The 17,013-nt window shown below is 39.3% G+C and overlaps 1 protein-coding gene across 3 annotated transcripts in view; it reads right to left on the bottom strand.

Annotated features, from left to right (window-relative positions):
* Positions 1 to 17,013, bottom strand: part of sf3b3 (splicing factor 3b, subunit 3) — a 112,141-nt gene that overhangs the window by 69,632 nt on the left and 25,496 nt on the right. For all 3 annotated transcript variants that reach the window (XM_034176960.1, XM_034176958.1, XM_034176959.1), the window contains exons 13-16: positions 8,577 to 8,728; positions 6,625 to 6,780; positions 3,214 to 3,369; positions 2,006 to 2,149 (exon numbers count right to left, since the gene is read on the bottom strand). In XM_034176960.1, the coding sequence (XP_034032851.1) occupies positions 2,006 to 2,149; positions 3,214 to 3,369; positions 6,625 to 6,780; positions 8,577 to 8,728 (608 nt within the window). The remainder of the gene's footprint in view (positions 1 to 2,005; positions 2,150 to 3,213; positions 3,370 to 6,624; positions 6,781 to 8,576; positions 8,729 to 17,013) is intronic.

Below are 17,013 nucleotides of genomic sequence, written 5' to 3'. Positions count from 1 at the left end.
AAAAATCTTCTGGCCCGCCCCTAATGAAAATACTTTTAATATACAATGGGGATGTGCTGGGACATCATCAGTTTCCATACATCACACTTATAGAGTGGTTAATTAGAGCCGACCTAAAATGGCTAATTTCTCCAAAAATATTTGTCTTAATTTTTTGTAGCGTTCACCCTTGACCCAAAATACATAAGCATGGCAAATTTCAGCTCTCCTCGGTTTTTTGCATGATTGAAGCCATACAGATGCACACACACATGCACACAGAGGCCACTTGGCTGTATGTGTGTGTGTATGTATGTATGTATGTATATATATATATATATATATATATATATATATAGTGAGGACAATAAGTATTTGAACACCCTGCGGTTTTGCAAGTTCTCCCACTTAGAGATCATGGAGGGGTCATAAATTTTCATCTTAGACGCATGTCCACTGTGAGAGACATAATCTAAAAAAAAAAAAAAAAAAAAAAAAAATCCAGAAATCACAATGTTTGATTTTTTTTTAAATAATTGATTTGTATGTTACTGCTGCAAATAAGTATTTGAACACCTACCAACCAGCAACAATTCTGGCTTTCACAGACCTGTTAATTTTTCTTTAAGAAGCCCTCTTATTCTGCACTCTTTACCTGTATTAACTGCACCTGTTTGAACTTGTTACCTGTATAAAAGACACGTGTTCACACACAATCAATCAATCAATCACTCCAACCTGTCCACCATAGCCAAGACCAAAGAGCTGTCTAAGGGCACCAGGGACAAAACTGTAGACCTGCACAAGGCTGGGATGGACTACAGGACATCAGGCAAGCAGCTTGGCAGAAGACAACAACTGTTATGATTATTTATTAGAAAGTGGAAGAAACACAAGATGACTGTCAATCTCCCTCGGTCTGGGATTCCATGCAAGATCTCACTTTGTGTGGTAAGGATGATTCTGAGAAAGCTCAGAACTACACAGGAGGACCTGGTCAAGGACCTGAAGAGAGCTGGGACCACAGTCACAAAGATTACATTAGTAACACATGATGCTGTCATGGTTTAAAATCCTGCTGGGCAGCAAGGTCCCCCTGCTCAAGCCAGCACATGTCCAGGCCCGTTTGAAGTTCACCAGTGACCATCTGGATGATCCAGAGGAGGCATGGGAGAAGGTCATGTGGTCAGATGAGACCAGAATAGAGCTTTTTGGAATCAACTCCACTTACCATGTTTAGAAGATGAGAACAACCCCAAGAAAACTATACCAACCGTGAAGCATGGGGTTGGAAACATCATACTCTGGGGGTGCTCTTCTGCAAAGGGGACAGGACGACTGCACCGTATTGAAGGGAGGATGGATGGGGTCATGTATTGCGAGATTTTGGCAAACAACCTCCTTTCCTCAGTAATAGCATTGAAGATGGGTCATGGCTGGGTCTTCCAGCATGACAATGACCCCAAACACACAGCTAGGGCAACTAAGGAGGGGCTATGTAAGAAGCATTTCAAGGTCCTGGAGTGGCCTGGCCAGTCTCCAGACCTGAACTCAATAGAAAATCTTTGGAGGGAGCTGAAACTCCAAACCTGAAAGATCTAGAGAAGATCTGTATGGAGGACTGGACCAAAATCCCTGCTGCAGTGTGTGAAAACCTGGTGAAAAACTACAGGAAACGTTTGACCTCTGTAATTGCAAACAAAGGCTATTGTACCAAATATTAACATTGATTTTCACAGGTGTCCAAATACTTATTTGCAGCAGTAACATACAAATAAATTACTAAAAAAAAAAAAAAAAAAAAAATCATACATTGTGATTTCCGGATTTTTTTTTTAGATTATGTCTCTCACAGTGGACATGCACCTAAGATGAAAATTTCAGACCCCTCCATGATTTCTAATTGGGAGAACTTGCAAAACCGTAGGGTGTTCAAATACTTATTTTCCTCACTGTATAATAAAAGAAGCTATTAATATATGACTATTAATTGCAATACAAACTTTCGTCAGTAAGCAAATAATACCTGAAGGCCTATGTTGAGGTAAAGGAAACCAATGGTTCCCTTTTCTCCGAGTTCATCCTGTTTCTCCACACCTCCCATTTCTACAATACACAGACTCTCTGGCTGGGCTGGTAGAGCCTGCATACTCAACGGCTGCAAGCAGTCCTGTACATTCACAATAATAGTAAAAAAAAACAAAACACTTTCAATATGTACCATACACACATTCAAACAGAAATTCCATGATTTCCATTGAAAGCAGCATAAATTTTGAACCTTGTGCACATGTACATGCACTTCCTCCATGTCCTCTGCAAAATGTCACAATTTGCCACAGAATTTCCCCCAAATCAAATACTTTGCCAGAATAAAATAAAATGAAATTAGAAACAACAAACACAAAAAAAAAAAAAACACCTATAATTTTGTGGCATGCGGGGGGGGGGGGGGGGGGGGGGGGGGGGCATTTTTAGTACTTCTTTACTTAAACACAGGGCAGTAATTGTGACAACCATGGTCATACATCAACATAAAAACCTGTTTCAAACAAGAGATCTGTGCTCTTTATTGTGAAATTAATCATCACAGTAAAATGTGAGAATGCTGCAGAGCCGCATCAGGTAACTGTGGTTCTTTTAGGTATTTTGCTACATGTATGTTTGCTAAATAATTATGTAAGTCAGTCTCTTTGGCTGCTCCCTTATTTTCACTTGGGGTCGACACAGCAGATCCAAGGTGGTTCTGCGTGTTGATTTGGCACAAATTGTACACTGGAAGCCCTTCCTGGCGCATCTCCACATTACATGGAGAAATATGGCAGGGGTGGGGTTTGAACCAAGGGACCTCTTGCCCCTGCCCGCTAAATAATTATACGTTTGCTAAATGTTAACTTCTATTAATATCCCTTTTAAGCCTCACTTCCATTTTTTTGTTAGTGTGTTTTTTGGCAGACGAAATGGGAGACTTTAAAAATAAATAAATGATTCACACTATATTTTCTTACTGCAACATAATCAAACAATGCTCACCATAGCAAATTAATGATTTCAACATTTCAGTACATTTCATATTTTTCATACGATTTGTTACATGAAATTAATTAATAATGTAATTCAAAGATTCAAAGTGCCAGCAGCAATTTTGTCATCTTTTTTTTTTTCTATCCTCCATTACCATCAAACATGAAGACATATGCAAATGATCTAGTGCACACATGGATTTGTTCATACCGATGGATCCAGAGAAATAATTCGAACAGTGTTGTCAACCAAGCCCACAGCCAGGAAACGTGATCGTTGTTCACCAGGTGGAACATTAGCCAGACTCATGCACACCACATCTGCAGACATCTCCTTCCGTTCTGTGTATTCATTTAGTTGGCCCGACTATTGAAAGAAATATGGGGGGGGGGGGGTCACAAAATGCTTTACAGAAAAGATAAATTATAAGTGTCCCTCAAGACTAAAACACTGAACTGAAACTATTTCAACAAGCACAAATAAATAACAGCTATTTGGACTTTGGTTATAAATTAACAAAATATATCCAGAAAAAAAAAAAACATAGACTTTAACTGAAACAAAATATATCCAGAAAAAAAAAATACATAGACTTTAACTAAAATACAAGAGTTTGAATTTTACTTGACAAATACTGCAGCAGTTAAGACCCATAGTTACATATTTAACTGTCCCAATCTGCACAGTGCTGTAGTTAATCATTCTCAAGCATGACTTTCCCCAGTTGATATAAATGACAGTGTTTACAAACAGGTAGCAGGGCTGCCATTGAGGTAATAAGGCTAAGGCTGAAACTAATTTGTCAAGGGGTTTGGGGGTCGTCTAGGTCCTCAATGGGGTCCAGGGGCAAATCCCCGGGCTGGGGGCTGCGATTTTAGGCCTTTTCAAGCCTGTTTGGAAAGCTCTCAGAAACACCCAATGTTAAACATTTTAAACAATCATTACCATCTTTGAGGTCAAGTTGTTTGTGTTTTATAATGCAGTTTTCTAAAGCAAAAATAAAATAACCACAAACAAAAATTGGGCATAGGTTCCCCTAACATCTGCAGGTTTTGACTACATACTACCATCACTGAACACTGTTGCTGCTGGGCTCATATTTTCAGGGTAATTATTTTATAGTTTATTCAACAGACCAGTCCAAGCAAACATCAGTGTGGAAAGAAAAGCAAGGCAGAAAATGAAAAGGGTTGGGTTCGCATCCACTCCGAGTTTCAAATATGTGAAAAATAATTATTATTTCAATAAATGAACGGTTATTAACTTACAACATGAGCTAAGCATTTCGTTTTCGAAATGCCAAAATTTGCAAGCAATTTGAATTTTGAAATTTATCGAACACTCGTCATGGATGCTTAATCCTTTCACTAAGACCTCTTCAAACTACAAAGATAAAAAAAAATGAAATACTACTTACAGCTAGGAATGGGCTGTTATGAGATTTGGACGGTATGATAACCGGTGAACAAAAATATCGCGGTTTTACGGTTTCACAGTATTATGTATAGCTTTAAAACGTGCTTTAACAACATTATGGCTATTTGCATATGAAGCGCGCATGATTCAGGCGCACTAATTGACACGATGTCTACCGCTACGGGCACTATATCACTGACAAATTTAGAAAAAAAAATACCAAAATAATACTCACTCTTTTAAACATGTAGCACCTGTCCCGTGGGAAACATGACTTACCTGCTTAGGGAGAAAAGTGGCTGGAATAAGGTCCGGAACTCTGGATGCTCAATACTTGGCCCAGCTTCACCAACAAAGTGCTTGTAATAGATGTATTTGTCCTTCTTGACATGTTTGTGGGAGAAATTTCGTCAACCACAAGCATGACTCGAATCTACTGCTTGTACTTCTCAGTGGTTTCAAAGATGGGATAAAGTTTACTCTTTCCATGTAATCCTTTTCGGGTATCTTGAATCGCTCCGAGTCTGACACAGGCTATAGCTACAGTGCTTTGTTGCCACCATTTTTGGCTTGAAGGGCTATTCTGCGGAAAATAAAACGAAAAAGCCGACTTGGTCCTTTTAGACGTACGGAAAAGTTCAGTAAGCTTCGCCTCCTTCAGTCATGATGCAGAGCTAGCTAACATTAGCTGCCTGTTTGTAAACAGAGACAGAGGTGCGCACCAGGGGGAAGGGCGGCAGCGGCTGCCTTCGCTCTGCCTGTCAAGAATTCTCATAACCCGCTCATACCGTAGGACGGTATAATGGAAAATTTTACTGGTTTTGATACCGTGGCTTTTTCATATTCGCGGTATACTGTGAAACCGTTTATCGACCCATGTCTACTTATGGCAATCAGCTGCACTGGTCAAAATTATATCCACTAAATAATCTCTTTCTTCAGTTTGACTGCTTTGTCTAACAGGCGCCTGCAAAATGCTAAGAAAAGATTTTTGTTCTGATACGGATCGAGCCACATTAAAACACGTTCAATGATTGGTCATCACACACAGCTAGACCAATGGAAAATTGTGTTATTAAACAAAGAACAGGGTATATTTCACTGCTCTTATTAAACAAAGAACCGGTATATTTCCCCACGCTAAACATCATTCGCGGACCAACCCCTCAAACTCTGTCATAATTGTGTTATAAACCAGTCACCATTTGTTTTATTATACATCTGTGTAATTAATAAAATGATCTTCACGGACGATTCGTTCGCACGCACGTGAAAAAACAAGCAAAAAAAAAAACAAAAAAAAAAAAAAAAAAACACCGGCTCCTGCTGCACTTCCTTGCTTTCTCCCCTCAAACTGTCATAATTGTGTTAAATAAAAGACAAAAGGGACATAAGTCCTGCTCACAGGCTGATTGCCAGAGACATGTCCTTGTCAAGTATAAACTCCAGACAGACATCTCCACGTCTCTACATATCTACAATGCATCCTTCCATAGAGATTAAATGGCAACCAGTCGCCTCCGCTGCAAATATCTGGATCCAAAAACCGGAAATCAGGCTCAGGCCAGAAAAATACCAGGCCTGAGGTAGCCACTACCCAGATAAATAAACAAATAAATAAATAAATAAAAGGGGCTTGTGCACATGTTTTCTTTGTTCTCAGCTCTGAAGAAAAAAAGAAAATAAGAAAAAAAAGATTTTCTGTACAATTTCCTCTCGGTTTCACTGACTTGTTTTGATTTTATTATTATTTGGCTGTATGTGCTCTGCACGTGCTTCTTGTGCACAGAGCACAGCAGGTGCTCCGACCATCTCCCATGCAGACACAAAAACATTTCACACTGACATGTTTTTTTCTTCTTTTTATCTGCATGCACTGCACAGTGTCCATGTGACAAAGGAGGTGGCCCAAGGTTGCGGCACCTTTGGATCACGAACACCTTACCTAAACGCATCTATAGTCCTCCATGCTTAGAAGAAATGCCCCCACCCCCCCAAAAAAATTCTGGCACTGATATTAATAATTAATGTCTTTCCATTGTCTGTCTAGGTGGTTGCCATACAAGACTGAAGGCAGTTTTGTAGTGTGGTGGATGTGGCAATGCGCAGCACCAGCACACGCTCCTTTACCTGACCAGTTATAGTCTTACAGGTTACTATAGAACATGAAAACACACACATATTATCACATATTTTGGTTCTTACCGGGTCCATTTCAAAGTAGACCAGCTCCCCTCCAGTAAGAGCAATTACCACTTGCCGCTGGTTCACAGCACAGCGGACAATGGTTTTCTTGCCAGGAGTCTTCCACTCATTCACACGCTTGTCTGCTCTGATATGGCGGATACCATCTGGATACACCTGTACAAAGAAAGTGTGACCAAAAAAATAATTTGAGAGCCAAGGTCAAGGCCTGCAAAATAATTTAAATTTATTATTAGAGGAAAAAGTCAGAACTGCTAATTTACATGCATGAATGTACCAAATGAATGACTCCAATTTCTTTTTAAGCTGAGCTTGCACCTGTGTTAAGTCACAGAAACTGCTTGAAATGCAATATTTTCCCAAAACACCAATACACTGCAACAGCTTTTTAAATTGTTGTGGCTGCTCTCATATTACAAGCAGTGCTTTACCATCGTGGTGCATGGTGCAATCAGGCATGTGAGAACAACACATTTTTGCGTGTTTACGCACTTTAACATTTCTGCCAAAGTGTTTTGCATGAGATAAAATCAGTCTGTTTTGAAAGCGCATGTTAGATGTTGTAAAAACAATTTCCCACAATCATGTTTACACAGTAAATGGGTACAAATTGCAATTGTAAAGCATCAAAATAAAAAGCAACAAAAACCAAAACCTTGCTTTGTAATCACGCAAAGCCAAACAAAATGAGTCAAAATCTGCGGAAAGACAATAGAAAGCAATAAAACTGGTGATCTGGGTGCCAGGAACATTGACAGAAAAACAGGCATCAGGTAGCCGTCGGACTGGACCCTGTGTGAAGTTCAGGCAAGTTGCTCTGCTTCTTTCTTCAGTAAGTTAGTGTTTAAAGGACATGTCGCACATTATTTAACATCCTGGTTAGCAAGTACTCACAATACTCGCCTCCTCACACTCAGCAGTAAACAGAGCAGAGAGCAAGCAGCAGCAGTTGAGAGATTTCACAGATGTGTCTTCTCTCCGGTATCGGAAAACGCTGCAGGTTTTATCAGTATTTTCCAATACTTGACTTATGTTGGTATCGGAAGCTGATGCCGATACTGTATCAGATCGGTCGCAACCTTATTTGAAGCATTTGATACAATTAAATGTGGTGACATCTGCTGGCCAATCTTAAACATAGCATTTGCATGGAACAAGAAAACAGGTTCTGCTATGTATGTTAAATAATAAAGGTTCTATGTGCATCTTGAAATGTTTCACTATATTTTTGTTTAAAGACATTAATAATAAACTTGTGTTATAATGTGAGTGTGCCATCATAAAACACTATGTAATAGAGATATAAACTGTGAAATGTGTGTGCAACTAGGTACTGTTATGACCATAGTTGTACAAAATGAAGGGGATTTGGGGGCTTCAAAGGTTTTTATTTAAAAACAAGATCATTTCAGATGTGTTAGGCTTGAGTTTGTTTCTCTGCATTTTGGGAGAAGACTCACACAGCACAGACGATGATGGACTATGGTGATAGATTTTGTCCAGCTTATAAAACGTTGGATAAACTGCTGCCTCCATCCTCCCTATCTCTCCTGAGTCCTCTGTATAGATGACGTGTTGTGCTCATAGAAAGACTTTACTTTGAATATGGAAGCGAAGTCTGCTTATGATATGCATTCAGATACTGTGGTGAACGTCCAATTTTTACCAGAGGCCAAAATATGGCCATCTGGTGAAAGCCTTGGGTCCATCCGTACGTCTGTGCTCAACATACGTCCATTCCTATTACTATCAGAGTCTTCAAACTCACAGGGAGCATACTTGGAACACAGACCTTGGACAAGTTCAAAGATGGCTAACCTTGACTTATTTTAAGAGGTCAAAGGGTCACAATGTTTCCTATTTTTATGCTCATGCAGCCAAAGGTATTTAACATTGTGTAATATTTTAATTTGCTCACAGAAAAGTAGATGTTAGTGCCACATTTCACCCACCTGTACCAGAGCATCTTCACCAAGCAGTGAGCAAGAAAGAGTGGGCGTGGTTCCAAGAAATCCAGAATCTGTCACTTCTTCTACAGTCTCTCCAATGGACAGAACCAAAGTAGCATTGACGAATGACACAATGATGTATGCATCAAATTCATCTAATATGAGAAAAGGCCATAAGTTAGCAAAGGTTCTTCCGTTCTGAATTGCTCAACAAGAATCATACTCTGATTCAGAAGATTAGACAGAAATAGAGTGGAATTGCAAAATAATTGAGAATCTTCGTAAAGATAAGCCAGAGATTGCAATACACTGTACAAAATAAACTTTTTAGTAATTTTCTCTTTTCAAAGGAGCAAAGTAAAGAGAAATATGAACATCATCTCATCACTGCGTTTATCAAATAAGAGTCATAAAAAGATGACCCTCCCCACCCCACCCCGGTCCCCACAAATCAGAAATACAAAGTGTCGGGGAATTGCCCACGTATGCCCTTATGCTAAACATTAATTAAATTGGTCAAATGGTCTTGAGATATTGCACTAAAGCAGGGGTGGGCAATCATGTGCCATGAAGGTCAAAGATACTGTGTGTTTTACTTACTACCAATCACCTCATTAGCTGATTTCATTGATGATTAGGTGTTTATGCTCAGGGGAGAAGCTCATCAGCAAACCCACCTACTGAGGTGATTGGATGCAAAGAAAGCCTGCACTGTCTTGGCCCTCAATGCCCACCCCTGTGCTAAAGGGTGGCAATGGCAATATAAACCATATATAACAACCAAAAACGGCCGGACATGCTGATCGCTATATTCATCCCGTATTTCATACGGGGGGGATAACAAAGGATATAGAGCTTATAAGAAATAAGGTTGTGTGGGGAAAAATAGGTGAACAGAAATCCAGTGCGAGTAGTTTAGAAGAGACTTCAACAGTTTAAAATTCAAACTCTGTTTTCTATGGCAGGAAATGGAAGTGTGGAGTTCCACACTTGTGAGGCCCTGGTACAATGTTCTTTTATCTCTCAGCACTGCTAACAACCAGAGTATATGGAACTTGAATTTACCATTATCAAGAGCCCAGTCCAAACAAATGATGGTGTAATAAATCCAAATTTGAATGTTGCTTCGATTCCACCACAGTCTTTCCCAGGTAGATTTCCTTACCAGGGAAGTGCTACTTGTTTTTACTCAGTGATGAAAGTGGGCCATGGAAAAAAAAAAAAAAAAAAAACCTGAAGATTTGTAGCAAGGGCAAAAGGCCCAAAGTCCCCCCCCAGAAAAATTTGATATCGCAGATGCATTCTGGTGCATTTTCAGGTCTATTCACCAAAATAAATCTCCAAAAAAAAAAAAAAAAAAGTAAATTTTTTTTTGGTTGGGTCAGGTCAATTTTTCCACCCCAGTCTTTTCACACAACTTGTATTGTGCTACCAGCCTTTAATCCAAAAAAAACAAACAAACAAAAAAAAAACATTGTGGTTCAGAAAGGTACACAGTAAATGAAATAATTCAAAAAACTCAAAAATAATAATTCTCAGTATCAAATCAAATGGAACAATAGGAGTATTAATCGCACATTAATGCATCAACTTGTTCAACCTTTCCTCACTTCTGAGTTTTGGCAGGAGCTTTGGACCTATTGATTATCTCTGTTTTCAAATTCTTGACCACCTTAAAATCCTTACAAATATGTTTTTAATTCAACATTAACTTATGATTGCTGTACATTTGAAGTAAAAAAAAACAAAAAAAAAACTTTTCTTACATTAGAAAACTATTTTACTACAATAAAAATAGCATGAAACGTAATGTGTAATGCAGTAATGGTAGATTCATTTAGCAAATTATACAGGGCTGTGAAATGAAAATCTTGAAATCCGAGAAAAATTTGCAGGGGGTCTTTCAGGTGTGTTGATGAAGCCAGTGACAATTCCATGGATGCTTGTCCTTATCAGACTTTGTCAAACCGTCTTTCTCACCATCTTCTCTCATCTTCTCCCGACATTGGTCCGTGACAGACGGGCTGCACAAGTCTTCTTTTAAAAACTTTAGAGCTCTAAAGGTTTGCGATGTCCACATGCTACGTTTAGCTTTAGCGTCGTGCAGGAGACACACAGTGTCGCCGGAGCAACCAGCCAGTCTCAAATAACGACAACTGTCGCAACAGCCAGGCTTTTTTCTCCATGAAACTCCACAGATCCGAGGACAGTGATTTGTATCTATAACACACAGATCAGTGTCCGGGGTCTGATAAAACTTGCACGATGTCGTAAAAAAAAAAAAAAAAAAAAAGAACACTTTGCAATAGACATTTTAAAAACTCAGTGACGATCACAATTACAGAGTAAAACACAAACCCTCCCCCCATGATGAAATCCGCTGAATTTCGCGGATCCGCGGAGTTTTCACAGCCCTGTTTATATTTCTGATGTGGGTCAAGAAATATATTTCTTAAAAAATAAAGAAATATGAAAGAGCACTGTGCTATTTTCTTTGATTACTTGATGGTTAAACTTTAAATAAAAAAAATCTAAGTTATTTAAAGTTGAGACTTTTCTTGTAGTTACGGCAGTAACAATAAAAACTGTGTAGCTTTATTTGGTAAAAATAAAAATCGGTCAAACACTCAGCTCGACACACCATGCACCTAAAATCTAATTTACCTGATGAACTTAAGCAGAGCACTAGCATTACGTATTATTTTCACTCAATCACATCAGCCAAATTTTTGTCCTTTGCTCAAACTCATTAATCTTGTGGTTTTGACTCGCATTCTAAGAGTTAAACACCCATTAGCTCCACTTAATGTATGATTACTGGAGGAAAAATGCAACTCATGACTTTTAATGTCCACAACAAAGTAAACAGTTAGTAAAACAACAATACAGTCCTCCAAAATATGACTATATAAACTCTTAAGTCCAAAACAAATGAACCCCCCCTTCTTCTTTGGAAATGATTGGCGACGTGCAAACCAACACGGTGGATTACCGTCACCAACTATTTGGCGTGGAACTGAAATCAATCAATCAATCAATCAACTTTTTTTTTATATAGTGCCAAATCACAACAAACAGTTGCCCCAAGGCGCTTTATATTGTAAGGCAAGGCCATACAATAATTATGAAAAACCCCAACGGTCAAAACGACCCCGTGAGCAAGCACTTGGCTACAGTGGGAAGGAAAAACTCCCTTTTAACAGGAAGAAACCTCCAGCAGAACCAGGCTCAGGGAGGGGCAGTCTTCTGCTGAGACTGGTTGGGGCTGAGGGAAAGAACCAGGAAAAAGACATGCTGTGGAAGGGGGCAGAGATCGATCACTAATGATTAAATGCGGAGTGATGCATACAGAGCAAAAAGAGAAAGAAACAGTGCATCATGGGAACCCCCCCACAGTCTACGTCTAAAGCAGCATAACCAAGGGATAGTCCAGGGTCACCTGATCCAGCCCTAACTATAAGCCTTAGCGAAAAGGAAAGTTTTAAGCCTAATCTTAAAAGTAGAGAGGGTATCTGTCTCCCTGATCTGAATTGGGAGCTGGTTCCACAGGAGAGGAGCCTGAAAGCTGAAGGCTCTGCCTCCCATTCTACTCTTACAAACCCTAGGAACTACAAGTAAGCCTGCAGTCTGAGAGCGAAGCGCTCTAATGGGGTAATATGGTACTACGAGGTCCCTAAGATAAGATGGGACCTGATTATTCAAAACCTTATAAGTAAGAAGAAGAATTTTAAATTCTATTCTAGAATTAACAGGAAGCCAATGAAGAGAGGCCAACACGGGTGAGATATGCTCTCTCCTGCTAGTCCCCGTCAGTACTCTAGCTGCAGCATTTTGAATTAACTGAAGACTTTTTAGGGAACTTTTAGGACAACCTGATAATAATGAATTACAATAGTCCAGCCTAGAGGAAATAAATGCATGAATTAGTTTTTCAGCATCACTCTGAGACAAGACCTTTCTGATTTTAGAGATATTGCGTAAATGCAAAAAGGCAGTCCTACATATTTGTTTAATATGCGCTTTGAATGACATATCCTGATCAAAAATGACTCCAAGATTTCTCACAGTATTACTAGAGGTCAGGGAAATGCCATCCAGAGTAAAGATCTGGTTAGAGACCATGCTTCTAAGATTTGTGGGGCCAAGTACAATAACTTCAGTTTTATCTGAGTTTAAAAGCAGGAAATTAGAGGTCATCCATGTCTTTATGTCTGTAAGACAATCCTGCAGTTTAGCTAATTGGTGTGTGTCCTCTGGTTTCATGGATAGATAAAGCTGGGTATCATCTGCGTAACAATGAAAATTTAAGCAATACCGTCTAATAATACTGCCTAAGGGAAGCATGTATAAAGTGAATAAAATTGGTCCTAGCACAGAACCTTGTGGAACTCCATAATTAACTTTAGTCTGTGAAGAAGATTCCCCATTTACATGAACAAACTGTAATCTATTAGACAAATATGATTCAAACCACCGCAGCGCAGTGCCTTTAATACCTATGACATGCTCTAATCTCTGTAATAAAATTTTATGGTCAACAGTATCAAAAGCAGCACTGAGGTCCAACAGAACAAGCACAGAGATAAGTCCACTGTCCGAAGCCATAAGAAGATCATTTGTAACCTTCACTAATGCTGTTTCTGTACTATGATGAATTCTAAAACCTGACTGAACCTCTTCAAATAGACCATTCCTCTGCAGGTGATCAGTTAGCTGTTTTACAACTACCCTCTCAAGAATCTTTGAGAGAAAAGGAAGGTTGGAGATTGGCCTATAATTAGCTAAGATAGCTGGGTCAAGTGATGGCTTTTTAAGTAATGGTTTAATTACTGCCACCTTAAAAGCCTGTGGTACATAGCCAACTAACAAAGATAAGTTGATCATATTTAAGATTGAAGCATTAAATAATGGTAGGACTTCCTTGAGCAGCCTGGCAGGAATGGGGTCTAATAAACATGTTGATGGTTTGGATGAAGTAACTAATGAAAATAACTCAGACAGAACAATCGGAGAGAAAGAGTCTAACCAAATACCGGCATCACTGAAAGCAGCCAAAGATAACGATACATCTTTGGGATGATTATGAGTAATTTTTTCTCTAATAGTCAAAATTTTGTTAGCAAAGAAAGTCATGAAGTCATTACTAGTTAAAGTTAATGGAATACTCAGCTCAATAGAGCTCTGACTCTTTGTCAGCCTGGCTACAGTGCTGAAAAGAAACCTGGGGTTGTTCTTATTTTCTTCAATTAGTGATGAGTAGAAAGATGTCCTAGCTTTACGGAGGGCTTTTTTTATAGAGCAACAAACTCTTTTTCCAGGCTAAGTGAAGATCTTCTAAATTAGTGAGACGCCATTTCCTCTCCAACTTATGGGTTATCTGCTTTAAGCTACGAGTTTGTGAGTTATACCACGGAGTCAGACACTTCTGATTTAAAGCTCTCTTTTTCAGAGGAGCTACAGCATCCAAAGTTGTCTTCAATGAGGATGTAAAACTACTGACGAGATACTCTAACTCCCTTACAGAGTTTAGGTAGCTACTCTGCTCTGTGTTGGTATATGACATTAGAGAACATAAAGAAGGAATCATATCCTTAAACCTAGTTACAGCGCTTTCTGAAAGACTTCTAGTGTAATGAAACTTATTCCCCACTGCAGGGTAGTCCATCAGGGTAAATGTAAATGTTATTAAAAAATGATCAAACAGAAGGGAGTTTTCAGGGAATACTGTTAAGTCTTCTATTTCCATACCATAAGTCAAAACAAGATCTAAGATTTGATTAAAGTGGTGGGTGGACTCATTTACTTTTTGAGCAAAGCCAATAGAGTCTAATAATAGATTAAATGCAGTGTTGAGGCTGTCATTCTCAGCATCTGTGTGGATGTTAAAATCGCCCACTATAAGTATCTTATCTGAGCTAAGCACTAAGTCAGACAGAAGGTCTGAAAATTCACAGAGAAACTCACAGTAACGACCAGGTGGACGATAGATAATAACAAATAAAACTGGTTTTTGGGACTTCCAATTTGGATGGAAAAGACTAAGAGACAAGCTTTCAAATGAATTAAAGCTCTGTCTAGGTTTTTGATTAATTAATAAGCTGGAATGGAAGATTGCTGCTAATCCTCCGCCCCGGCCCGTGCTACGAGCATTCTGACAGTTAGTGTGACTCGGGGGTGTTGACTCATTTAAACTAACATATTCATCCTGCTGTAACCAGGTTTCTGTTAGGCAGAATAAATCTATACGTTGATCAATTATTATATCATTTACCAACAGGGACTTAGAAGAGAGAGACCTAATGTTTAATAGACCACATTTAACTGTTTTAGTCTGTGGTGCAGTTGAAGGTGCTATATTATTTTTTCTTTTTGAATTTTTTTGCTTAAATAGATTTTTGCTGGTTATTGGTGGTCTGGGAGCAGGCACCGAAATGAACTGAATGAGTGGACTCTGATGTATGTTGCCAAAAATAACCTGGAATCATTCACCACGTGAGTAAAAACCCTGATTTCTGGCCATTTCCAGAAAACTTTCATCACCATTACTTTATTTTGTGTTCTAGAAATGGTAAATGGACTGCATTTATACAGTGCTTTCCCATCTGCATCAGATGCTCAAAGTGCTTTACAATTATGCCTCACATTCACCCCGATGTCTGGGTGCTGCCACACAAGGCGCTCACTACACACCGGGAGCAATAGGGGATTAAAGGGCTTGCCCAAGGGGCCTTAGTGATTTTCCAGTCAGGCGGGGATTTGAACTAGGGATGTCCCGATCCGATCATGTGATCGGAAATCGGGCCCAATCACGTGGTTTCAGACTTGATCGAAATCGGACGTTGCATCCCGATCAGGAATCCGATATAGATTTTATCGTCATTATTTTGATCAGCGCTATTTCAGGCTTATTATTGCAGATTAATGGGCCTTTCATGCGTCGGAAGCAGCAGAGGCATGAGACGCATTGCTTTTTAGAGGTGTCAGAAGCGTCGCTTTAGCTCGGCTTTTGACATGATGCTTCTGATGGAAGCATGCACTGCCGCTTGTCGGCAGGCTGACGCGGTCAAAGTTCAACCCAATCTTTTTTTTTTTTAATTGAACAAAAGAAAAAACATAAGTTCAACCGGACAGAGGTGGGGGGTGTTACGCGCGCAGTTTCTTTCGCAGAACTGCTGTTTGTGTGTTAACACGCTGAGCCTGACGCCTCGATGGAATGACAAGAGGATGATGGACATTTTCCCACCGAACATCTTGCTCAGTCATCCTTCTGTGCGCAGCAGGACCCGGTGCTGACCAAGTCTTCTGGACGACGATCTGTCATCTGATTAACAAAAATAAAAAAAACAAATTGTCCTGTGATCGTTTGTCTGCAAAACGGAGCGAGAGATGGTGTGCGCACGAGCAACGTGCACACTCATCACATTTAGGAGCGCGTCTTAAAGAGCTTCCGTCTTCATTCACGTTCACTGCGCTGCTCTGAACTTGAACACTGATAAAGCATCAGAGGGACACTGAGGACTGTTAGGATGCAAATGTAAGTTGTTTTTTTTTTTCTTTTACTTTTCAAGTTGACTTTTGAACTTTCGACGCTCTGAGCTGTGACGTAGCTTCGCGCTGTCCAACAGGAACGACGCGTCGGGCCAAAACACAGAAGAATAGTGGCAGAAACAACTGAGCTGTACAAATGGTAAATGGACTGCATTTATATAGCACTTTTCCATCTGCATCAGACGCTCAAAGCGCTTTACAATTATGCCTCACATTCACCCCGATGTCAGGGTGCTGCCATACAAGGTGCTCACTACACACCGGGAGCAATAGGCGATTATAGACCTTGCCCAAGGGCCCTTAGTGATTTTCCAGTCAGGCAGGGATTTGAACCACAGATCAGTGCAGAAACCACGTGTCTGAAGAAAAATCCTTGGAAATGTTTTTTGTTGTTGTTTATTACCTCAAAATTTCTGATTACTGTTTAAAAAAGTTTAGAATACTTGTAATTAAAATAGCTAAATCAATAAATGGTTCTTTAAAAACCTTTCATCTATAAATTAAAACCACCTGTTATTTCAGATTAGATCATTTCTTGTTTAACAGAAGGAACCTTTGACATTTATTTTTAGACAAATAAAATAACATGGAAATTTGTACTTTTTTTTTTAGTCTGGTAGATTATTACTTGATTGTTCAAGCTACCTCAAGGAGAAGTGCACTGTTTAAGTGATAAATAATAAAATAAGGTGATTAAAATGAAATTATTATATATTTAGCATTTGTTCATTGTCCATTCAGTTTTTTAAAGTATCGGATCAAGACTAGGTATCGGCAGATACTCAAAATCAGATGACTCGGAATCAGATCGGGGCCAAAAAAACCTGATCGGGACATCCCTAATTTGAACCCATGATCTTCTGGACTCAAGCCCAACACTTAACCACTAGAC

The sequence above is a fragment of the Thalassophryne amazonica genome, chromosome 8 (assembly GCF_902500255.1).
Source record: "Thalassophryne amazonica chromosome 8, fThaAma1.1, whole genome shotgun sequence".
Lineage (NCBI taxonomy): Eukaryota > Metazoa > Chordata > Actinopteri > Batrachoidiformes > Batrachoididae > Thalassophryne > Thalassophryne amazonica.
Note: the sequence above shows the minus strand (reverse complement) of the source record. Positions and strands in the feature narration are given on the sequence as shown.